The 22790-nt window shown below is 56.1% G+C and overlaps 7 protein-coding genes across 7 annotated transcripts; 5 read left to right on the top strand and 2 right to left on the bottom strand.

Annotated features, from left to right (window-relative positions):
* Positions 1-524: 524 nt before the first annotated feature.
* On the top strand, positions 525-3863 carry LTR77_001703 (uncharacterized protein; the record flags this gene model as incomplete). Its single annotated transcript, XM_064798964.1, has 7 exons — positions 525-527; positions 580-645; positions 701-759; positions 811-946; positions 998-1100; positions 1147-1736; positions 1791-3863. 7 exons carry the CDS (start codon positions 525-527, stop codon positions 3861-3863), a joined length of 3030 nt encoding a protein of 1009 aa, XP_064663291.1.
* Positions 3864-4501: 638 nt separating this feature from the next.
* On the bottom strand, positions 4502-7018 carry LTR77_001702 (uncharacterized protein; the record flags this gene model as incomplete). Its single annotated transcript, XM_064798963.1, has 2 exons — positions 4502-6477; positions 6505-7018. 2 exons carry the CDS (start codon positions 7016-7018, stop codon positions 4502-4504), a joined length of 2490 nt encoding a protein of 829 aa, XP_064663290.1.
* Positions 7019-8632: 1614 nt separating this feature from the next.
* LTR77_001701 (uncharacterized protein) lies at positions 8633-10404 on the top strand (the record flags this gene model as incomplete). The annotated part of the gene is made up of 5 exons (XM_064798962.1): positions 8633-8919; positions 9171-9478; positions 9540-10055; positions 10119-10138; positions 10189-10404. 5 exons carry the CDS (start codon positions 8633-8635, stop codon positions 10402-10404), a joined length of 1347 nt encoding a protein of 448 aa, XP_064663289.1.
* A 291-nt stretch (positions 10405-10695) lies between these two features.
* Positions 10696-12121, top strand: LTR77_001700 (uncharacterized protein; the record flags this gene model as incomplete). Its single annotated transcript, XM_064798961.1, has 4 exons — positions 10696-10977; positions 11035-11526; positions 11608-11758; positions 11829-12121. 4 exons carry the CDS (start codon positions 10696-10698, stop codon positions 12119-12121), a joined length of 1218 nt encoding a protein of 405 aa, XP_064663288.1.
* A 471-nt stretch (positions 12122-12592) lies between these two features.
* On the top strand, positions 12593-17035 carry PDS5 (Sister chromatid cohesion protein pds5; the record flags this gene model as incomplete). The annotated part of the gene is made up of 1 exon (XM_064798960.1): positions 12593-17035. The coding sequence occupies one exon, from the start codon at positions 12593-12595 to the stop codon at positions 17033-17035; it is 4443 nt and encodes a 1480-aa protein (XP_064663287.1).
* Positions 17036-17457: 422 nt separating this feature from the next.
* On the top strand, positions 17458-18819 carry CEG1 (Dcp1p-Dcp2p decapping enzyme complex alpha subunit; the record flags this gene model as incomplete). The annotated part of the gene is made up of 1 exon (XM_064798959.1): positions 17458-18819. The coding sequence occupies one exon, from the start codon at positions 17458-17460 to the stop codon at positions 18817-18819; it is 1362 nt and encodes a 453-aa protein (XP_064663286.1).
* A 312-nt stretch (positions 18820-19131) lies between these two features.
* cbp3 (Serine carboxypeptidase 3) lies at positions 19132-22584 on the bottom strand (the record flags this gene model as incomplete). Its single annotated transcript, XM_064798958.1, has 4 exons — positions 19132-19993; positions 20467-20657; positions 20714-22038; positions 22104-22584. The coding sequence occupies 4 exons, from the start codon at positions 22582-22584 to the stop codon at positions 19132-19134; spliced, it is 2859 nt and encodes a 952-aa protein (XP_064663285.1).
* Between the last annotated feature and the right edge of the window lie 206 nt (positions 22585-22790).

Below are 22790 nucleotides of genomic sequence, written 5' to 3'. Positions count from 1 at the left end.
AATCGCGAGGAGGCGTGCTGTCGGAGGTCTTGGCCGAATTTAGGGTTTCACTAGTGTCCGTCTCGATGGACTGCGCGAGTGCCAGAGCCAGGCAAGCCGGCCCTTATTGAAGCACACCCCCACAATGTCGACCTCTCTTGAAGATTTGCTTGCTGCCCACCCTCCCACCTCCGTCCTCCTCCACCCCATCCACCACCGTCCTTCCACACCATCGTCAACGACTTCCGTCCATCGATCCGACCATCCAAGAGACCTTCGGCACGCGTTCGACCATTTGTTCCTGCACCACCACCTCCGGCCGCCTGGATAGCCCTCCCTTGCCGGACACGCTCACTCGGAACCGCACAACGCGACGCCAGCCAGCCATCCAGCCTAGCCCAACGTCAGCCAGCGCCATCAACATCAACATCATCAGCCAATTAAACTGACATAAAATCGAACGACAGGATTGATGCATTGAAGATTGTCATATACCGCAAGACACCCATCCGCAAGCCCCGGCTCAAGCTGGGCACGTGCAGAAGATGGTACTTGTCCACACTACAACCTATAGCAAGGAACAAAGCTAACAGCGACAAGGTGCTGTTCAAGCGGAAGCCGTTCGCCCTCATACCGCCTCCAGAGAACATCTCGGACAATGCTGAGGTATACCTCCCCACCTCTGCAGGCTCTGCGCCGACTCTGACACGTGCGGATATAGGTCTTCGTGATGAGGGGCACCGGTGAGGTGTTCACCGACTACGAGAAGTACTTGAAGAGGTGAGGTTGATATACCTGAGGTCCATCTACCTTCTGCTAACCGCTGTCTAGATATGACTTCCTCATCCAGGCAAGTGACTTTCAGCAACGATATTGTTGCCTGATTGCTAACCCCAAGCAGAAGAAGTTTGTCGACGCTGTCAATGGCAAGTCAGGCCTCAACTACTTTGACGCGTTAGAGTCTGAGGTGCGATATCACCTGATAATCATGGAAAATTCATATCTGACTTGACTTCAGAGCAAGAGCACGTCGGCGATTGAGACCGTATTTCCCGAAGTACTCCGCGATCCAATACTACGCAGAGTTCAATTCTCGACGATCTCGCGCATCGACGACCTCGGTGAGTCCCGCCCAACCACGATGCTGACCTAACTAACCTCCCCCAGTCAACTGTGTGTACGATGACTTCAAGCACAACTTTTTCCCGAAAGAAGAGGTGATGGTGATGGTCGAAGATTTTCCTGAGCATCGTCTCGGCGTCATCCGAGAAAAGGCCAAATTCCCGCAGATCCTAAGTCAGAGTGGTGAAGTCCAGAGAGAGGCCTTCTGCCGTTACTTCGTACGCCTCTACTCAGCACCTAGAGAGGAGTACGTTTGCGACGACCTGGCTATCCGCCGCGATCGCAAGGTCTACAACAAGCAGAACGTGAGGGCCTTCCTCAAGCACACCCTCTTCCGCGAGCCCTGGATCGGCGCCCCCTGGCTGGTCAGAGAGCACTTTGCCATCAAGTACCGCCTTCCGATGGACATCCCGGTACACCTCCTTCAGGAATCTCGCCTCCTCGCGAACAAGGTACAAACATACCCGTCTTTCTTATCATATCTTCATCAATTCTTCCCGGACTTGGCTAATGCCTATGCGCAGCAGCAAATACTTCAGAACGACAAGCCGTCACGCAAGCGTACGAAGAATTTCGAGCAGGATGAGTTCAATCGCATGAGGCATGCAGAGATACAGCATCAGCAGATGCAGGAGGTGAGTGTGCTTAGAAGTGTCTGCGAGAATCAACTTGCTAACCTCTCTTGTCAGGCCGCAAATGGACAGCCCGGCACCCACCCTGGAAACATGCATGTCAACCCACCCCTCAACTCCTCGCGCACTGTTCCGAGACCCGCTGCGCCACCACCGATCAAGTACCCTATCGAGGACCTGGAGATTCCGCCCAAGCGCAACGGTGTTGTGCGACCGCAACTGCAGTTCTTCACGGACGAGATGGAGAACTACATCAAGAGGGGCCGGCTCACGACGTTCGAAGACATTGAGATGGAGTCGATGGGTATGCTGCTGGAGGTCTGGAACACGCTGAATGTGCAGTGTGAAGTTTATGCCCTGGACAGCTTCACCTTTGATGACTTCATCGATGCTATGAGGTTTCGTTCTGATGAGACAAAGTGTGTTCTGCTGGATGAAGTTTTCTGCGCTACACTCAAGGTGCTGGTCGACGACAAGGGTGTTGTGAATCTATCAAAAGGTGCGATGCCTGAGATGATCGCGGAGTCTGAAGACGAAGATTCGGAGGATCCTCAGGATGAGAGCGAGCTGTCGACGCCACTACCGGACGCGCCTGCGAGGTCGACACGAAGCAGACTCAGCCATGTCGACCCCTCGAAGAGTCCGACAGCGTTGGTCGAGAAGCTCCACCGCGGCTCCGAGATGCTCGGTGACCGCAAGTGGTCCACTCGTATCGGAGCACGAGACTTTCAAGATGGCGGATGGCAGGTTGCTCTGGCTGGTGTCTTATTGCAGCTTTCACGTTCTGCCCGCTTCCAAGCCCGCTGCAACGACATTCTCGCATGGCTCGCCCCAACAGATCAGCCTCCGACGCCGGAAACGGCTCGAGACCAGTTCGCAGTGATGGACATCAACCTCAGGATCTCCGCCCTCCAAATGATCACGATACTCTCGATCGCCACGCCGACCATGAAGAACTTCCTTGAGCAGTGCAGCGATGACATGACAGACGTTAGGAAGAGGAAGATCGAGTACCAGCGAGAGAAGAAGGAAGCTACGGCGGAGCTCATGATCAAGGATCGTGAGAGGAAGATCCTGTTGCCTGCCAACATGCCGGACTCACCACCTGCAGAAGCATTGACGCCGGTCTCTGCCAACGACGGTACGCCTGAAGTGATCGACGTCTCCATGGCCGATAGTTCCGACCCTGAAGACGAGGCACCAACAAGTGGCCGTGCTCTCCGTCGCGGCAACGACAGGAAGCGTAAGCGTGATGAGGAGGCGCAGCGGGCTGCTGAAGAGAAGAGGAAGGCCGAGCTCGCCAAGCAGCACCCAAAGCAGTCGAAGGAGTTTAGGAAGCTGTTGGGAGAGATCGAAGTCTTGAAGACCAAAATCATGGACTGCGAGGAGGCCATTGCAGAGTGTGACGGCGACTTGCGTGAGGCCAACGTCCAGCGCACGAAGGTGCTTGGCAAGGATCGCTTCTGCAATCGCTACTACTGGTTCGAGCGCAACGGTCAGCCGTTCGGCGGTCTCCCCAATTCAAGCACGGCAGCCTACGGCTACGCCAATGGCCGCATCTGGGTCCAAGGTCCTGACGAGATGGAGCGTGAAGGCTTCGTCGATCGCACTCCAGAAGAGCAGAAAGTCTACCAGCGCGTCTACGGCTGTACGGTTCCCGAGCGCCGCAAGTTGGAAGAAGGCGAGACGGTCCTCCTTTCCGCCAACGAGTGGGGCTACTACGACAACCCGGTCCTCCTCGACAACCTCATCGGCTGGCTCGACGACCGCGGCGACCGCGAGAAGGCGCTGCGTCGCGAGCTCGTCCTTTGGCGCGACACGATCGGCGAGTACATGGACAAGCAGAAGAAGTTCAAGGACCTGGAGGCAGCGAAAAAGCTGGGCGCGGACGAGGAGCAGACCAGCAGGATCTCGACGCGGACGAAGACGCATGAGGGCTTGTCGCAGGCGAAGGAGAGGTGTTTGCGGTGGACGAACGGGCTGGCGATTGAGCAGTTCGGACACTTGCATTCGGAGCCGGCGAAGTCGAAGGCGAAGATTAAGTTGAAGCAGCAGCAGTTGCCGAGGCAGAAGGGTGTCGCTACGGTGCCGTTGAATCGGTATGGGAAGCCGGTCACTAGGCAGGGGTGAGCGGGTATTGGCGGCGTGGAAAGAGGAGGATTTGCTGCTGCTCTGTGCGACCTGCTTTAAGATGGTGGAGGTGTCGTTTACGGTGCGGACTCTGAGCTTCAAGATGGAGATGATGATACCCTTGCATGGCTTATGGGTTGGGTTGTTGCTTGCTTGTTTCTTGTGGCTCGAGAATTGGAGCATATGCATTAGCGTCATGGATGGAAGGCGGTCATCGAACTTGCTGTATTGGCTTGTCTGATGGGCGAACGGGACATGGTCTGCTGCACTCTCTGTGCGGTTCAGAAATGGTCGATTAGTAGCTCCGTCTGTCGAATAGCAATGAAAACACATTGGAAATACCTTCTGCCCTCTTGCAGTGTTGGTCAGATTTGGTCGCTATAGATGCTAACTATCTTACACTTCGCTCCGCTACTTAGTCCAATCTCTTTCTATTAGCACAAGACTTAGATCGGCACAGCGATGCCAATTCCGCTGCTACGACTATGCCCAGTCCCAATCAACTCCAGCTCAGCAGCTATTGTCACAAAACAATGTCCAAAGATCAGACCTGGTATTAGTACTTTCCTTCCACCCAACCCAGCGCATGACCAAGCAAACCCAACGACTACGACCCGGCCCTCCTTCCATTCCTTCACCTACACAACCTCCTCCTCCGCCCACCCCTGCAACCCCGAACTCCCCTCATTCATCCCCAACCCCAACCCACTCAACCCCTGCCCCAGTCCCGCAAACCCATGCTGCATCGCCTGCTGCTGCTGCGCCTGCTGTGCCGCCTGCAGCGAGAAAGCCGGCAGGCTCACGGCGCGGTTATGCGCGCTACTCCTCGCGTTCTGCGCGGAGTTGGAGTTGCTGAAACCGCCCATGCCCATGCCGCTGCCGCTGTTGGAGGAGGAGAAGCCGTTGGTGAGGGGTTGGATGTTCATGCTCTGGTGGCTGCCGTGGCCGAAGGCGCTTTGGGTCGGGGGCTCGAGGCCGCCGCTGCCTCCGGCGGAGCGGGTCTCGTTGGGGGAAGAGTAGAAGGCTGCTTGGGTGGTGGAGATGGCGGAGGAGGGTTGGTGGGAGTAGGTGTATTGGTGGGTTGGTTGGAAGGACAGCGGGGACAGCTCGTCGCGTTGCTGTGGGGAATGCTGCTGCGCTTGCTGCTGCTGCTGGTCGGCGGCAGCTTGGTGGGCGTTGGCGAGGTAGAGCGTGAGGGGATTGTTGGTGCCGGTGTTGAAGACTGTGGAGGCCGTGGGGCCGTGGAGGGGGTTGTAGCCGTTCATGCCCGGGCCGGAGGAGGCGGGGGAGATGGAGTTTTGGGTACGGCTGGGCTGCAGGCCGTTGATGGGGGAGGGGGAGGAGACGCTGTTCTCGGAGCCGGGCTGGGGCTGCTGGGGTTGGTTTTGTTGCTGCTGCTGCTGCTCCTGGTTGCGCTGTTGGAGCTGCATCTGCTGGCGGGGAGGGTTGCCGCAGCGGTCTTTGCCGAAGTTGACTTTGAAGCGCTTGTACTCTTCCTTGCCGCGGACAGCCTCGATGGCTTTGATGGCGTTGGCGATGTTGGTGAAATTGACGAAGGCGCAGCTCTTTTCGCGGAGGGTATTGACAAGCTCGATCTCGCCGTACTCTTGGAAGTCCTGCTTGAGGCGTTCTTCGGTCCAGGTCTCGTCCAGGTTGCCGATGTAGACATTTCGTGAGGCACCGCCGGAGACAGCGAGCGCAATGGCTGGTGGCAGAGCGCCGGAGTGCTTGCCCCAACCGATCTTCAGGCGGCGGTTGTGGATCATCAGCCCTTGCAAGTTGCTGAGGGCGTAGAACGAAGCCGCAGACGTCGGGTCGATGAATGTGACGAAGCAGATGTGCTTGTCAGGGATGTAGCGAATGTGATGCAGCAGACCTCCTCGCACAACGTTGCAGATCTCCTCGATCGTTGTCTCAGGGTGGATGTTACCAAGGTAGACGGTTCGGTTGCCCAAGTTGTTGACGCCTCCAGCGGTGGTGGCCACAGCAGCAGCAGCAACCGACTGCTGCGCCAGTGCATTGGTGATTAGGTCCCGGTCCGCACCGTTGAGGACGTGTGCGTACCCTGGCGCGATGCCGAGATACTGCGCAGCGTTCTGCTGCTGCGTCTTTGAAACGTAGGCGCACCTGTCCTTGCCGTAGTACACCCTACGAGGAGCCTGCCACTTTGGGTCCTGAGGCAGCTGGGTGACGGCCTTGATCGCATTGCCAATCGACAAGAAGTGAACGAAGCCGATAGCCTTCTCGCGGACGATCTTGACAGTGTCAATGGGGCCAAACTTGCTCAGATCCTCCCTCAACTCATCCTCAGTCGTTTCCTCAGAGAAGTTCCCGAGGTACACATTGCGAGAAGCGCCCGACTGTTGCACGGCGAGGGCGACAGAAGTCGGGACTGACGAAGGCTTGCCCCAGCCAATCTTGATGTCTTGGCCTTTGATGGACAGCTTCTTCAGAATGGCATCAGAGTGGAAATGCGTCGCGGAGCTGCCATCGAGGAACGAGATGAAAGCGCAGTTCTTGTCCGGCAGCAGACGAGCGGACTCAATCTGACCGCTCCTGACATGGCTGAGAATCTCTTCGGCAGGCGTGTCCGGAGGTATGTTGCCCAGGTACACTGTACGGCTGGTACCAGAGACCATACCAGGCGCAAGCTGCATTGGCGGTCCGTAGCCACCATAGTTCGCTGGCGCCATTGCATTGAAGCCACCAGTGGGCGATTGCATGTTCCCGAAGTAGGACTGAGCGCTGATGGGAGAGCCGACATTCTGGTAGACAGGCGACATGGGACCCTGCTGCTGCTGGAACCCGTTCATGTTCATATTTTGGGAGTTGCGACCTCCCCCATTCTGCTGCTGAAAGTTCCCAAAGCTCTGGAACTGAGGTGACTGAAAGGTCGAAGGAGAGCCTGGCTGAAAGGGGCTGCCCATGAGCAGACCCGACGGCAACAGCGGAGTGAAATTCATATCAAAGCCGGTCTGTGGCGTCTGCATATCTGTACCGTTGGTGTTGTAGTTGTTCGACGGCATCTGTTGTCTCATGGTGTTGATTGGTTGCACATTGCTCTCACGGTGAAAGTGTCCTCGCCCCTGACCGCCAATGGATGGCTGAGATGAGTGAAAGCCGCCATGTGAGAAGCCTGTGTTGTCGGCGCCCATGGTGGACTTCAACGCGAAAGACTGCGAAGGGCGATGGCCGAAGGAAGGCGCGCTCGGCGCCGACTCGTTGGACTGCATGCCTAACATATGCGGCGGCAGCGAGATGCTGTCCCGCGGATTCGCTGAAAGTACTGCCGTGGTGACGGTGTGGACGCCCGGTTCAATACGACCGGACGGTGGGTGTAAAGTGCTGACTCGAAATGCAGCGTCGTTTAAGGGTATGCAATGCCGGTCCAGGCTCGTCAGTCTCCTGAAGGCCTGTAGAACAACTCTTGCCTAGTCGCTGCTACTTGCTGCAGTATATGTACACCTCTTGTTCCAAGACAGCCAAGAAGCTTCGGTTGATTTTCGAAAAGGAACGTGGTCGGGCTCGAAGGAACGGTTGCTACGGTCGGCCGACTGTATCGTGGGTTCAATATTTTGAAGTGTAGTTGTAAGGAATGGAAGGGGAAGAAGGGAATCAATGCGGTTCAATGGCAAGAATAGCAAAACACGGGACGAAAAGACAACGACGAGAATGACCACAGCGAGCAGCAGAAGCAACGCTTGTGAAGGAGAGAGAGAGGTACGTTACCGACGAGGGAGAGTATGGAGATGAGATGATGGGTGGTCCATGCTAAAGGAGCGCCGAGATTAATTTGCTGCTCAAAAGGGATGGCCTTCTGTCAACCCTTCTGGAACATTGCCGGGTCTGGTCAAGCGTCTATATTTGCCAATGGACCCGGACATGGGTGTCGGGCTCCGCAAGGACGAGCACAGATGTGCGCGAAGAGTGGTGGGAGGGAGGTGTGGTGGTGGGCAACGGAGAGTTTCGGTCGGTCTGCGGGAGTTTGTACGATGCTTTGACGCAGGGCAAGCAAGCTCGATTGGAGAGTTGCAGTTGTTCCTGAGCGAGTCGGCGCTAGGATCTCTCTCCGACCAAGCAGTGAGCGGGTCGGGAGGTGGTCGTCCAACGGGTGAGTCCTTTCACATGGGTGAGTCTCCTGTCGTCTGGTCCGTGGTGCCAGTTCCAACCAAAGATCGACAGGCACTGCACAAGCATCTCCGTGACACAGCGCTGCTGCTCATCGACGCTCCTGTGCTTCGGAATGGAAGCGGTGCGAAATGAGTGGTAGGACCTTTCACCAGCGGGGAGCGAGCACGATGTTGCTCAGATCAACAATTTTCCAGCAGATCGAGTTGCCTGAACACTGCCGGTTCGCTCAATTGGGGCCTCGTGTAACGAAAAAATGGCTGGCAAGTCTTGGAGCCATGCCGCAGACGAGGCGCCTCGAAATGACCGAGTACCAGACGACCGCTGCAACCCATGACTTCAGAACAAATCTCCGTTGCTTCTTGTGACGACCGACGGCCAGCATCTCCAAATCGTTGGCAACAGGACAAAAGCGAGTGACAGCTGCAGCCCCTCCTCCACCTGCCCCGCCTCGGGCAAGAATGGCACGTGGGAATAAGACAACAGACAAGGCGCAGCGATACCGGCAAGGTATGAGGTAACGGTTATAGATCTCGGTGTTTTCCTTATCCATTCATCGCCATTTCTCAAGAAGCTCTAATATTATCATCTGTCCTTCGTACTTCTCAGTCAAATTCATACAGCTAGAAAAGCTCGAGACGATGGCAATGGAGTACGATATGTTCAGCATCCCAGGCTACCTCCCTGGTGAAGCCAAAAACTTCCCTCATAAGAGCATACGAGGCAGCAAAGGCGAAGGCCTCCTTCGATATGGCGGTCCTCAAGTTGACGTTGCCCCGTTGAGGGAAGGCATCACGTTTCCATTCTCCGGACGGACGGCCAAGAACAGGTTCCTCAAAGCACCTATGACCGAACGACTATGCAAGTGGAATAAGGAGGGCGAGGATATCAGTGCTCGCGGGTATCCTTCGGAGGAGTATAAGCGTCTGTAAGTACGTCCTTACGGGTGGACCAACTGCGTGACTAACTGGTCTGGAGATACCAACGATGGGGCGAAGGCGAGATTGGGGTTATTGTTGCTGGGAACTTGATGCTTAAATATGTGAGACCCTTCATCATCTCTGTAGGTTTCAACTTGTGCTGATCTCAACGCAGGATGCTGTAGAAGCCTTCGGGTAAGCCGACAGACAACGTGCGCGACCGTTTGAACAAGCACTGATCTTGTATTGCTTCCCATAGCAACCCCATCCTCTGTGATGACCACGACAACCGCGTCGAGGCCTTCCGCGAGGTCTCGGATCTGGCAAAGAAGAACGGCACAGTATTCATTGCTCAGCTCTCCCACCCTGGCCGGCAAGGCGGTGCTGCCCTGAATCCGAACCCTGTCAGTGCTAGTGACGTCCAGTTGAAGATTGAATGGGCTGGAAACAAGTTCAACCAGCCAAGAGCACTTACCGTCCCAGAAATCAAGGACCTCGTCAAGCATTGGGGTGAGGTGGCGTACCTATGCTACAAAGCCGGTTTCGATGGCGTTCAGATACATTGCGGTGTGCCCTTCCCCTTTCAATCGCGATATTATATCGATCGACTGACATAATCTGGCAACAGCCCACGGCTACCTCTTAGCCCAGTTCCTCTCCCTGACCACGAACAAACGCACCGACGAATACGGCGGCGACCTCGACAACCGCTCTCGCATCATCTTCGAAATCATCGAAGAGATCCAACGCCGCGTCTCCGACCCCAGCTTCATCATCTGCGTCAAAATGAACTCGGTCGAGTTCCAACCCGGCGGACAGACACCAGACGACTGCATGAACCTGTGTATCAAAATGGAGCAAGCGCGTGTAGATTTCGTTGATCTCTCCGGCGGGACGTTTGAGGGCAGGGCGTTTGAGCATAAGAAGGAGAGCACGAAGAAGCGGGAGAGCTATTTTATTGAGTTTGCGGAGTTGATCAGGCCGCATTTGAAGAAGACGAAGGTTTATGTGACCGGTGGATTTAGGACGGCGAGTGGGATGGTGCAGGCGGTGAGGGATGGGGCGTGTGATGGGGTGGGACTGGGGAGGCCGTTGGGGATGGAGCCGTATTTGTGCAAGGAGATTTTGGAGGGGAGGGTGACTGGTGAGTGTTGCTTGTCCTACATCGAGCGGGCATCGGGCTGACAGACTGTCCTTCGTAATGAAGGTTCGATCGAGAACTACATCGTATGTACACATGCTACCGCTGGTATGTCACTTGACTGACAATTCCCCAGCCCATGCCCCAAAACACCCAAGCAACCGGCACGCAAATCCACCAGATCGGCAAAGGTGACGAGATGATCAGCGATTGGAGCGACGGCGAGGAGATCAAGCGCTTCATCAAGGCTCTAGAAGAGGAGACGGAACGGAAGAAGTCGGTTTTGCCAAAGGTCGACAGCTCTGGTTATCCGCCGTTCAAGGCTGCGGTTGGATTTGCTTATGCGAGATAGGTGTGATAGATCTATGGTAGAATAGATTAAAGCTAGACTTTAAACGAAGATGAATGTTGTAGAACCTCAGAATCATGTTCTCGCTGCACGATATCTGCGTGTGGTTTCATCTGGGGTGATTTTCATTGGCTGCAACCACCTCGATTTTGGGTGAAGGTGTTGTTAATCTGGTATAGCCACTAGCGCGGAATTTGAGCTACACCTTCCGACTTCCCGTGCGCGTTCCTCTCACCAACACGAACATCACAACCACAAACCAGCCATTCCATTCACAAACATCCGTCCGCCATCATGGCCGAAAGACACGCTGCAGGCGCCCCGTCCACCCAGAACACTCCTCTCCCACCCAGCGTCGAAAAGGCATACTACCGCAAATGCATCGAGCTCAAGCGCCGGCTGAACGAGGTCGAGGCCGCAAACGACGAGATGAAGCTGCGACGCGTGAGGCAGGACAGAGGAGTCATGAAGATGCGACTACAGCGGGCATATCTGCTCGATCATCTGCGCAAGATGATGGAGCACACGACGAATGTAGAGGGAAGCGAAGGCAGCGCTGACGAAGGGATGAACACTGTAAGGACGAAAGCTTCATTCTATAAGAACACACGCATATGCTAACTTCCGCAGCAGCCACCAGTAGACCGACCACACCGCGATAAGAGGCGGCGTCACCTACCTCCCACGCCTTCCGCTCCGCAGCCCGCAGCCAGCTCGCATGCTCATCAGCCTGCCCCTTTCGCTCCACCAGCACGTGTCCCGTCACAGCCGGAAGTCGGTGGGACTCCAATGACAATGCCCGGGCAGGGCGGTATGGGCGGCTATGGCTACCAACCGCAGTATGAGCAGCAGCGCACGCCCTCCGGCCCACCACCACAGCAATACACGCCTCAAGCAGCACCTCCGATTCCAGCTAGTCCGTACGGACCGCCACCACCAGCGAGAACGAATGGCGCGCTTGAGCACGACCGTGAGCGCGAAGCAGCATTGTTGAATAGAACACCTGGGTCGACAATGCCGGAGAATGGCGATGGTGAAAGAAGGGTTGTGTCGTCCGCACCAGCAGAGAATGCTAATGCGGAGAACTCACAGCTACCGGAAGCGGGGGCAAGCGCCTTCACGAGCGTAGGTTGACCCAAACCCTTGACGCGCTTTCGAAAACATGCGCTGACGCTTATGTCCTGTGTTCCAGGTGAATGGATGAAGACACCAAAAGCGACGAATGAGCCGAAGAAGAGTCCAGGGTCCTTCGCATCCGCCGGGAAGGAAGAACGCCGCGAAAACAAGCGTGGTTCCATCCGTGGATATAGACAATCTCTCTACAAGCAGCTTTGTCGTTGCATGGACTCCCAACCCTGTAAGCCAAACTCATTGCAGGCGATGTCAACATCCGCAACACTCGCTGACTCTTTCATCTCGGTTCGTAGGTGCCTGTGGACTGCGTGAAGAAGAGGAAATAGCAAAATTCAGAGCAAGCCGCGATGGAGACGAAGGCAACGGCAACAGTGAAGCCGCTAGACCTGCGAAGGAGAGCGGAAAGGCTGCGGCACCTGAGCCTCTTGATCCAGCAGGATCTAGGGGAATCTTCGTGCCTCCACGGCAACATCATGGTTCAAAGTACGGCGACGTGACAGACTTGCGGCAACTGGACAGGCCAGAGGCCAACGCACCACGACGACTGCCTCGCACGAAGGTGGGGCCGCAGAAACGGTTCCGATAGAGTCAGGCGACTGAGACGTCGCAGCGCACTCCTTCGAATAGCGAAGGAATGCCTCCATCCGAACATGACGAGCCGTTCTCTTGAAGCGCGTTCATACTTGGAGGGCATTCTTTGGTTGGGGCAGAGGGAGAGGGCTTTTTCATTTCTCACTTGATGTGCTACTGGAACAGACTGCCCGTTGCGGTAGAAGATAGCCATAATAAATTCGTTCTATGGCTCCATCCGATTACATGTGTCACTGTCAAATGTTGAGCATGTGAATAGATCTGCTTAATGCGAGTCAATTTAGCTTTTGATAGCGCGCGAGGGGCGTGTTACGCGACTCGACTTCACGTGTTCCGCCTGTGAGACGACTCGACTTATTGGCTTCTACACATTCGACCACTCGATCGCGTGTTCGTAGCGGCGCACATGAGCATGCTCTGCCCTCCTGCGCATTTCGAGCGACAGTGATCACACCATACCGCCAACATGCCGCGACCAAGGAATAAGGCTCCCAGTGAGCCACCAGCTCGGGAGGAGACACTAGATGTCGAGATGGACGGGGCCCAAGTGCTGAAGTTCAACGAGCCGCTCACATGGCGCCCTGGGAAACCTATAGTCGTCACCGAGCTATTGCGCCGCCTGAAAGCACTGTCCGAAGAGCTGGCACCCATGCAACAAGAAGACGCCGACAGAGAAACCCTCGTACCGAAAGCGCAAGAGCTCGCAAGCCCACAACTCCTGAGCCACAAGGACAAAGGCGTCAAGGCCTACGCTATGCTCTGCATCGTCGAGATGTTCCGGCTGCTGGCCCCGAATGCGCCGTACAAGAGCAGTCAGCTGAAGGAGATCTTCGCGCTCTTCACTTCGACGATTGTGCCTGCGCTCGCGAACCCGGGCGATCCGTACAATGAGCAGCACAATGCGGTTCTGGCTTCGCTGACGACGGTGAAGAGTGTGGTGTTGGTCACGGATATTCCTGGCTCGGACCACATACTGCTGAACCTGTTCACGAATGCTTTCGACGTCCTGGCTGGAGGTGGGAAGAATGGCATGGGCGAGAAGCTGCCGAAGAATCTGGAGTACCATATGACGAACATGCTGTGTACGCTTGTGGACGAGTCAGAAGTTCTACCCACAGGAGTGGTGGATGTTATCCTGGCACAATTCCTACGAGCAGATCCGAGCGCGCTGTCGTCGGGCCAGAGGAAGGGCGAGGCGGTGGTCCCGGAACCGCCGCCTGCGTACAACATGGCTCGCGCGGTATGCAATACTTGCTCTGAGAAGTTGGAGCGGCTTATCGGACAGTACTTCAATTCTGTTCTGGTGAATCTTTCTGAGATTGAGAGTGCGAAGGATCGCAAGGGGAGAGGCAAGAAGAGAACGCACGACGAGTTCAGCGACGATGAATCCGACGACGGACTCCTGACTCCGCCGGCAGAGAGTGACATGCACGAGGTCGAGAAAGCGCATCGCCTGCTACGAGAGCTATGGCGCTCATGCCCAGACGTCATTCAAAACATTGTTCCTCAAATCGAGATCGAGATCCAGACTGAGAGCGCATGGATTCGGACCATGGCTGTACAGACTCTCGGCGACATGATCTCGGGCATTGGCGCTGCTGGTCCCCCACCTGCTGCCACACTTGACCCTGCTGCGTACCCTTCACAGAGCCTGGAAGACGATGCGCCGAGCCAACGGCAACAGAACCCACTACTCACTCCCAATGCGCCACACGCCTTCTCGTCAGTCTACCCGAGCGCATACCAGGCTTTCATGGATCGCTACAAAGACAAAGCTCCTACAGTCAGAAGTGCTTGGGCTACTGAGGCGGGCAGGATTCTGCTCACCGCTGGGGGCGGCAAAGGCCTGGATGATACTCAGGAGAAGTCCATACTGCTATACTTCTCTAACACGCTCATGGACTCAGACGAGAAGGTGCGACTGGCTGCTATCAACACGCTAGCACAGTTCGACTTCGATACCTTGGTTCAGAAGATCGGCAGGTCTGGCAGCGTGGCGACTCCTGGCTCTGTGCTCGCTCATCTTGCCGATCGGATCAAGGACCGCAAGCACACGGTGCGATGCGCAGCGACCGAGCTACTGGCTCGGATCTGGGGAGTTGCCGCTGGTGCTATCGCTGAGGGTAACGAGAGGATTCACAGCCTAGTCGGAGCGATACCTTCCAAGATATTGGTTGCCTGGTACGTCAATGACCATGAGATACATGCGCTCATCCATCGGGTGATGTACGACTACTTGCTGCCGGTCACGTACCCGCCAATCAAGGCCAGACAACCGAGCACTGGCGACTCACAACGGGTCAACGACAGCCAGACCGGATCGAGTGGCGCACTGGACCCAGATGCTATCCGTGCTGAGCGCATCCTGGTATTTGTGCGAGATCTCGACGACCGAGCAAAGCGTGTCTTCTTTAGCCTGCTGAACAAGCGGTCATACTACGAAGGCTATGTAAACGCATACCTCACGCTGTCCGAAGAGGCGTCAGCCAGCGGAGGGGATGGTACCAAAGAGGCCAAAAAGAAGCTTGATGTCGGTGTGGACAAGCTGGTCAGGTCTTTCGATATCATCGCAGATCCAACCACTGCTGCCGAGCATCTGAAGAAGTTCGCGAAGCATCATGATCGTCGGAGCTACCAGCTTATCCGGTTCTGCTATTCGGCAGAGAGCGACTACCGCAAGATCTTCAAAGCGATGAAGGAGCTGACCAAGAGGATGGAGGAGGCGCCGACTGGAATGGCAGTCGTCCTCGATACACTGATCGCGCTCGTGCGGTCTGCGGCCGTACTAGTGTACAACAAGAGCCATGTTCCTGCGATCGTGCGGATCTCAAGGACAGATGAGAAGGGCCTCGGATCGGCTGCTCACGAGGTGCTGAAGGAGATCTCGACGAGGGCGCCGGATATCTTCAAGGTTCATGTCCATGAGCTCTGCGAGACTCTCAAGAAACAGACTCCATCAGAAGATGTCGCCATCGATGAGCCAGTGGTCGATACACTGAAGGCTTGCGCTGGCTTCGCGCGACGCTTCCCGGAGGGCATGCCAAAAGATCGCGAGTTCTACAAAGCCATGGTGCAGTACAGCATACGCGGCATGCCTCCCAAGGCGGCGAAGCATGCTGTGACTGTTATCGTCTCCTCAGCCGACAAGAAGGAGATGTACATCAAAGACATCCAGAAGGCCTGCATCAAGGGGTTCAAATATGGCGAGGCAGGCTTCCTTTCGAAGCTTGCCAGCATCAGCCAGCTTCGACTTCTCGCCAACCAGGAGAGTGAGGACCACACGGAAGCTATCATGGAGATGGCCATCGGTCAGGTCCTCGGCCAAGTGCGCGAAGCAGCAGAAGAAGGCGACCCTGCCTGGACTGATGACATTGACGACGACCTCGCCGCCAAGCTCTGGGCCCTTCGCATCCTCGTCAATGGCCTCCGCGGCTTTGACCCCTCTGTCTCAGAGGATCCAACGAAAGCTCTGAAAGACGCCGCGACACCTGTCTATAAGCTTCTCAATACCCTCATCCAAAACGACGGCGAGCTCTCGGAATCTGCCTCCACTCCACCAAACCAGAAAGCCCACCTTCGCCTCGCCGCCGCCATCCACCTCCTCAAGCTCTCCCGCTCCCGTACGCTTGACCCCTTGCTCTCCCAGCCGGACTTCAACCAGCTGTCCCGTATCGCGCAGGACGAGTCACCGCACGTCCGATCCGGCTTTGCTGCAGCGCTGAAGAAGTACCTCCAAGCCGGACAGCTAGGCCATCGCTTCTACGGACTCGTGTTTCTGTACGCCTTCGAACCTGACAAGAGCGTGAAGGAGTCGACAGTCACCTGGCTCCGCAGCCGAGCAGCGATGGCAGCGCGAGCGAGTCCAAAGGACACCGTGCTCGAAGCTGTGTTCCCGAGATTCTTGGCCCTGCTGGCGCACCATCAGGATTTCAGCACTAGCGCCGAAGACTTGCAGGATTTCGTGGAGTACGTTGTCTTCTACCTTCGCAATGTGGCGACCCAGGCGAATCTGCCGTTGGTGTACCACTATGCGCAGCGGTTGAAGACGGTGGGGGATGCCGTCGATCCTGCAAAAAGCGAGAACTTGTATGTGCTGAGCGATATCGCTGAGTCGGTCATCAGGGTGTTCCAGGATGTGCAGGGCTGGTCACTGCAGGTGATGAGCGGGAGGGTTGGGTTACCGAGCGGTCTGTTCAGTAAATTGCCTAGCCATGCCGTGGCGCAAGAGATTGCGGAGAAGAGGTATATTCCCGATGAGCTGGCTGAGGGGCTGGAAGATCTGGTGAAGGGGCTGTTGAGGAGTAAGAAGAGGAAGGCGGACGGGATTGGCAACCAGGCGGCTAAGAAGCAGAAGTCTGGTGCTAAGGATGTGAAGGAGAAGAAGCCTGCCGCTAAAAAGCAGACCAAAGCCAAAGCGGCGAAGACGCCGAAGCGGACGTTAGAGGACCCCATACCGAGTTCAGAGAGGCGGAAGAGCACGAGGCACAGTGGAGCGAAGAATTACGCGGAGGAGGATGACAGTGAGGACGATGAGGAGTTGGAGCAGTGGCAGGAGGCTGCTGATCCCGAGGAAGATGCCGAAGAAGGCGCAGATGCGGAAGACGATGTTATGGAGGTCGATGGAGAGGCGAACAAGGAGAACGTCAGCGAATCGACGCCGCCGACTAGCGACCCACCTCCCGCGGCTCCAGAGAGTGATGAGAGGACTGCGAAGGGGAGAGCGAAAAAAGGGAGGCAAGGTACCGATGAGACGATGAAGAGTTCTACGACGAAGGGCTCGACGCCACGGAAGGCTGCGCCGAAGAAGGCTGCGGCGAAATCTAAGGCTGCGGCAAAGCCCGCGAGGTCTACGCGGGCGACAAGGGGCCGGGAGAGGGATGTTATGAGCATCCCGAGTGACAGCGAGTGAGAGTTTCGATCGCGGATTGAGGGGGATGTACGACGACGAAGGGTTTTCAAATTGCTGAGGCGGCAGTCAGATGTCTGCTTCACTTTGCTTGTCAGGCATGCGGTGGAAGTGCGTTGAGCGTTGGCGTTTGGAAGGCGTTTTGAGAGGCGTTCTGAGCGACATGAAACCAAATGAGAGGGTGTGCATGATGTAGCATTTAGCGACGGCATGTGATATGGATCGGGAATATCAACAGACCTTTCAATCTCTCATCGTTCCACCGTTCATTCACTCATATCGCCAAGGCCTTCCCCACGCGGCTCCGCTGTCGATCAGCCGGGCTTTCACGTGTCAACCTTGACCACAGTATACACAACCATTGCATCGTCCACGCCCACGCTTGCACGACATCTCAACCCCATCGCCCTTCTACCAGCGCCGCCATGTCAGGCGCACCAGTCAGCCTCGATAGCATCGCGACCAAGATCCCTCAGGAGGATGCCCACTTCCACCGCGAAACCGTGGCCGACCTCTTGGACCGCAAACAGACTAACTTCCCCGGCGCGCAACCCGTCTCCTTCGCGCGACGGCACCTCACCGAGCTCCGACACACCGACTACTTCATGTGCGAGAAGACCGACGGAATCCGCTGCCTCATGTTCCTCACCGAGATCACGATTAACCACCAACCCGCCGAAGCGCAGTTCCTCGTCGACCGCCGCAACGACTACTACTACGTCCAAACCGACTCGCTGCACCTCCCCGTCCCAGGCCCGGACGTCAGCATGTACCACCGCGGCACGCTGCTGGACGGCGAGCTCGTGAAGCAAAAGCTCAAGAACGGCTTCAGACTCGCCTACCTCATCTTCGACATCCTAGCCATCGACGGCGAGAACGTCACACAAAAGGGCTTCGACAAGCGCCTCGCGCGCATCCAAGAACATATCGCCAAACCGCTCAAAGACTTCTCGCGCAAGTACCCGGATGATGTCGCGGCGCAACCGTTCCAGGTCGCGATGAAGGAGATGGAGTTCCCGTACGGGACGGAGATGATGTTCAGAGACAAGATCCCGAACTTACCGCATGGCAATGATGGGTTGATATTCACGAGTCGGGAGGACAAGTATACTTTTGGCACGGACCCGAAGATTCTGAAGTGGAAGCCGCCGCATGAGAATACGATTGATTTCCGGTTGGTTCTGGGCGCGTTTCCGATGGAGAGGGATGAGGAGGGAGAGTATGAGGATTGGGATGCTATGCCAGATATGGAGTTGTGGGTGAATCATGGGGATGGGCAGGGGAAGGGGTATAGGTTCTTTGATGTGCTTACGGTGAGGGAGGCGGAGTGGGACGCGTTGAAGAAACTGGGACAGCAACTGGATGGGCGGGTGATAGAATGCTATCGCGATCCGGACGCGGATAGAGGTGTGGATGTGTGGCGGCCGAAGCTCGACGATGGTGTGCCCAGGTTCAGAGACGACAAGAAAGATGCCAATCACATCTCGACGGTCGATAGTGTGCTGGAGAGTATACGGGATGCTGTGACGGAGCAGGACTTGAAGGCGGAGGCGCATGCGATACGGACAGCGTATAAGGAGAGGTTGAAGGTAAGGCAGGAAGCGGAGAAGAGGAGGGTCGAGGAGGAAAGGAGGAGGTATGAGGAGGAGAAGAGGAGGGCGGCCGAGGAAGCTGCGAGGCGGGAGGCTGCGGCGGTCAATGGAAAGCATGAGGCACAGCAGAATGGGAACGGGGTGAAGGATGAGGAGGAGGAGGACGACGATGGACCGGTGTACTCTGAGGATTAAGCTGCGTTGGTCTGGACTCTGGACGACGATTTGTGTTTCATCTAAATGACGGTCAGCTAGCCTGGTTGAGTGTCAAGACAATATCATCTTGGAAAGCGAGGAGTTTGGCGCCACACCAGGGACAAGAGGATAGATATGATACCCCATATGCATTGCTTCGCTTTCATCAAGTCCTTTGATATAGCTACACTAAGTGCACAACCATGCCTCGAGGTCCGATGCCGCGCCGCTTGGGTTATATCGCTTACAAGCCGTGGTGCCCAGCAGTAACGTACAATATACTACAACAACAGCCCTGATACCCCTCCTCACCTATGCCTTACCACCCTGCTTCCCACTTCCCTCCGCCAACTCCTCCTGTGTAAACGGCTTCTCCATCTTCCCACTCTTCCTCTCCAACGCCCTCGCCACCTCTGGCGCCCCGAGATCCCCAAACCGCACCCTCACCTCCGCAAGTGCCTCATCGCTCATCCCCTCCAACGTCTTCAACTCCTTCCTCAACCAAGCCACCACCAACCCCAAATCCCTCACATCCGTCTCCACCCTCGCCTTGAACAGATTCCTCCACACAGCACCCGCAAGCACCGCGTCCCCTTTCACCAACCCTTCATCGTAGCTCAGAATCACGCCTCGCCATTGCTGCCACAGGTCTTTAAGATACTTATTCCTCACGCTGCGCGCGGAGATATTATGCCACGTCGCCATCCTGTCTTCCGCAGCATAGAAGAAATGATCCAGCAACTGCTGATGCCAGATCTTCGCATGCTCCGCGGGGAACGTCCGTAACCGCACCGTCAACAGGTACATATGCAGAAACACAATCTGCGCCCAGGTGTGGAACGTCACGTCCAGCTCCAACCCACCCTGCGCTTTGGGGCGGAACCATATACTATCCGCGTTATCAGGCACACCCAGGTCCTCGCCATCGGAGGTGGTAGGCGCGGGTTCGGGGGGCGAGGCGTTGCGGGAGGGGATGGTGTAGGCGGCGGGCGCGGAGCAGAGGAGGTACAGGTCTTCGGTGCTGCCGTAGGCGATGTAGGGCTCGGTGGTGTTGCGGAGGGCTTTGTTGGAGCGGATGGAGGAGGCGAAGTTTTGGATTGGAGCGGAGGGGGGCCGGTCGGAGGAGTGCTCTGTTGGCGCGGGTTGCTGTTGTCGGAATGGGGTGGTGGTGAGACTGCGGTGGTGAGCGAGGATGGTCGTTGAGGGTGCTCCGCGTGATCTGGAGAGCCATTGGGGTTGGCGTCGGGAGTGCAGGCGTAGTGCTCGTAGGCAGGAGGTGCAGACTGTGTTTGAGGCCATTTCCGCAGCCGTGGAGTTAGAGTAACGATGATGGATGCTGAGACAGAGGTTGTTGGCTGTTCTAATCGTGATAGATGTCGTTCAATGGAAAGTTTGGTCTTGTTGACGCTTCCTCCAAATTCATGACCTCATGACACGACCACCACACGACCGAAACCGAAAACTTAAGGAGAAGATCAATCAACGACCACATCCATATGCGTGTGTTGTTTTGATTATGTATACGGGGTTTCTGTTGATACGCAGGCCAAAAGGTACCGCACAATGGCGTGAGTTGATCTAATCTCCTTAATGCCGACTTTGATACCCCTGCAACCTGGCCATGAACAGAGCCTCGAGACCTCTTACACTGGCGATATCTGCTTCTCAAACATCGGAGAAGATGGATCCTGACGACCTCGAAACGGTTTCGGACTGACAAAAGCAAGCTCATCGCTGCCCTCAGAACCATACTTGACAGGCATGTCGCCCACTGCCCTCGCGAGGTCGCGACCTGTTGAATTAGAATGGCATCCCGCAAGCAGTGGTGCCTCGAAAGCCTGTCTAGACGTCAGCTGCACGCACATGTCTCACCATATCGAAGCCGTGAACTTACCTTAGCGATCTCCAGCGGCGAAAACGACATCGATCTCCCAAGCCTCCAGTAGCCCCAGTACGTCGGCGCTACGAAGCATATACAGGTGATCTCAACTAGTGCGGCAGCAAGGAACCACCAGTAATCCGTGCGGAAAACGTTCTGATCGCCAACAGTAGTGCCTTCGACGGTGGTGTTTGTCTGCGCGGCAATCCCAGGATCCATCCGAGCGTCGAGCCAGGCGAAATCGTTCCTAGCCATCGCAGCTCCAGTGTACACCATAAGCTTGTTCAGAGAAGCGATCATATCTCCAAGTGGATCTACAAACGACGGGCAATCCCCGCTGTAGTCACCTTCATATTGAAACAGGCGCTGTTGGTTATAAGTCTGCCAGGAGACGCGTCCGCGATCGTTGTAGGCGGTCACCTGGCTTTGCCACGGCTCACTGTAGATAGCCATGACGCCAGCGAGCGTGGACGCATGTCCTCCTCCTTCAACGATGCCGTTCGTTCGTGTGTCGTTCGCGAGGGCGACAATGCGTGGGGTGCCAAGAGTCTCAATGGAGGACAAATTTCCAGCAACAGTGATGTTGTATTCTCCAATGGCGGACTGGAGCGTGCAGGCGGTGTAATGATAGGTGCCGGCACAATCCGTTGTAGTAGAGTACCCGGCCAGGAGATTAATCGTCTCATGCGATTGTCCTGTGGGATCCAAAGCCGCGGCAGTCACGAACGCTTGCTGGTTTAGGGGACCTGCTCCGGTACTGTCCCGCTGTACAGCAAGCAGACTCATTGCCTCATGGTAATCAACCGAGATTGAATAAGGCGTACACTCAACCACTGCAACTGCTGGCGCTCGAATGGTTACGAGACACTTGTCTACGCAGCCATGAACCAGTCCCGGCAAAGGCGCGTTTGAATAGTAGAGCGTTGCGACCTCATCCATGAAATCTTCTGTGAAGGTCCAAATGTCGTTGGAGACTTTGGTCCCGTCCACACCTGGCATTGTCTTATTGAATGGCGTGTTGACATGCGTTCCATAATCCATCTCTTCGCTAGCAATCCAGAAGCCGGTACTGCCCCTAGCTATCTCCTGAGCCATGGAAACCTGGAGTGACACAGGTTCGTGCAAGGTTGACGGCACCACCGAGCTGGAGCGTTGGAGAAGCGGACCGTCGATGAGTGCCAGAGTAGAAAAGATCGTTGCAAGTCCCAGCAAGCCGGTGCGCCTTCCAGCAGCAAGGGCACCTCCGAGGGTCGCCCCTGATCGCCAGTCATAGTGCAGTCTGGCGAGAGTTGATCCTTTTCTTGCTCTGACCCACCATGCTATCACAACGCCCTGAATGCCTGGAGAGAAGTAAGAGTGGGCTCGAGGGTTGATGCACAAGCAGAATGAGAGGACGAAGACTTACATGCATATCTCATTGCCAGGTTCGCGATAGCAGTACACGTAGCCAAATAGATAGAAGGCGAAGCAGACCAGCCTGACACCGCTGCACCATCCGAGGCGACGAGTATGCCAAGAGAGACTGCAATAGAGCCGATTGCTACAAACATAGCAAGAAACCCCGAAACTGGCCCTGCTCGCATGAGGGTGGTTCTCCAAGGTCGGGGCGCGGAGGTGTAATGAGGCGGCAGCGCCCAGCAGGGCTCAGGTTGGGCTCTCCCATCGCACTCAGACATGATGGTCTCGAAAGGATGCTTGGAGTCTCTCTGCTCAGTGGCGACGGTGGAAGCCTGGGATAGCGGCGAGTCGTCAGCAGCGATCGAATGGAGCTCATTCTTCCCATTGACAGCCGTGTCGATGTTGATAGCATCACGTTCACTTGTCGGCGCTTGATTTTGAGAGCGTTGTTCATGTGCATCGGACCTTGCCCCGGCGACTTCTGCCATTTTCTCTGTGTAGTGACTGGCATCCAGTCGGCTGAGATTGATCATTACCGCGCTGTGCGCCTCCGCAAGAACAATTCGTGCTCACAATCCCTCCTTGTATATACCCAAGGCTCAGTGGAGTCCAGACGACCCATATCTGATCAGTCAGCCAGCGCTGCCATGGCCGTCCCACTAAAGAGCTGACTTAATAGCTCCATATCCACTTG

Source organism: Saxophila tyrrhenica, assembly GCF_035928015.1.
Source record: "Saxophila tyrrhenica strain CCFEE 5935 chromosome Unknown scaffold_2, whole genome shotgun sequence".
Taxonomy (NCBI): Eukaryota; Fungi; Ascomycota; class Dothideomycetes; order Mycosphaerellales; family Extremaceae; genus Saxophila; species Saxophila tyrrhenica.
This window is presented reverse-complemented; position numbering and strand designations above follow the sequence as displayed.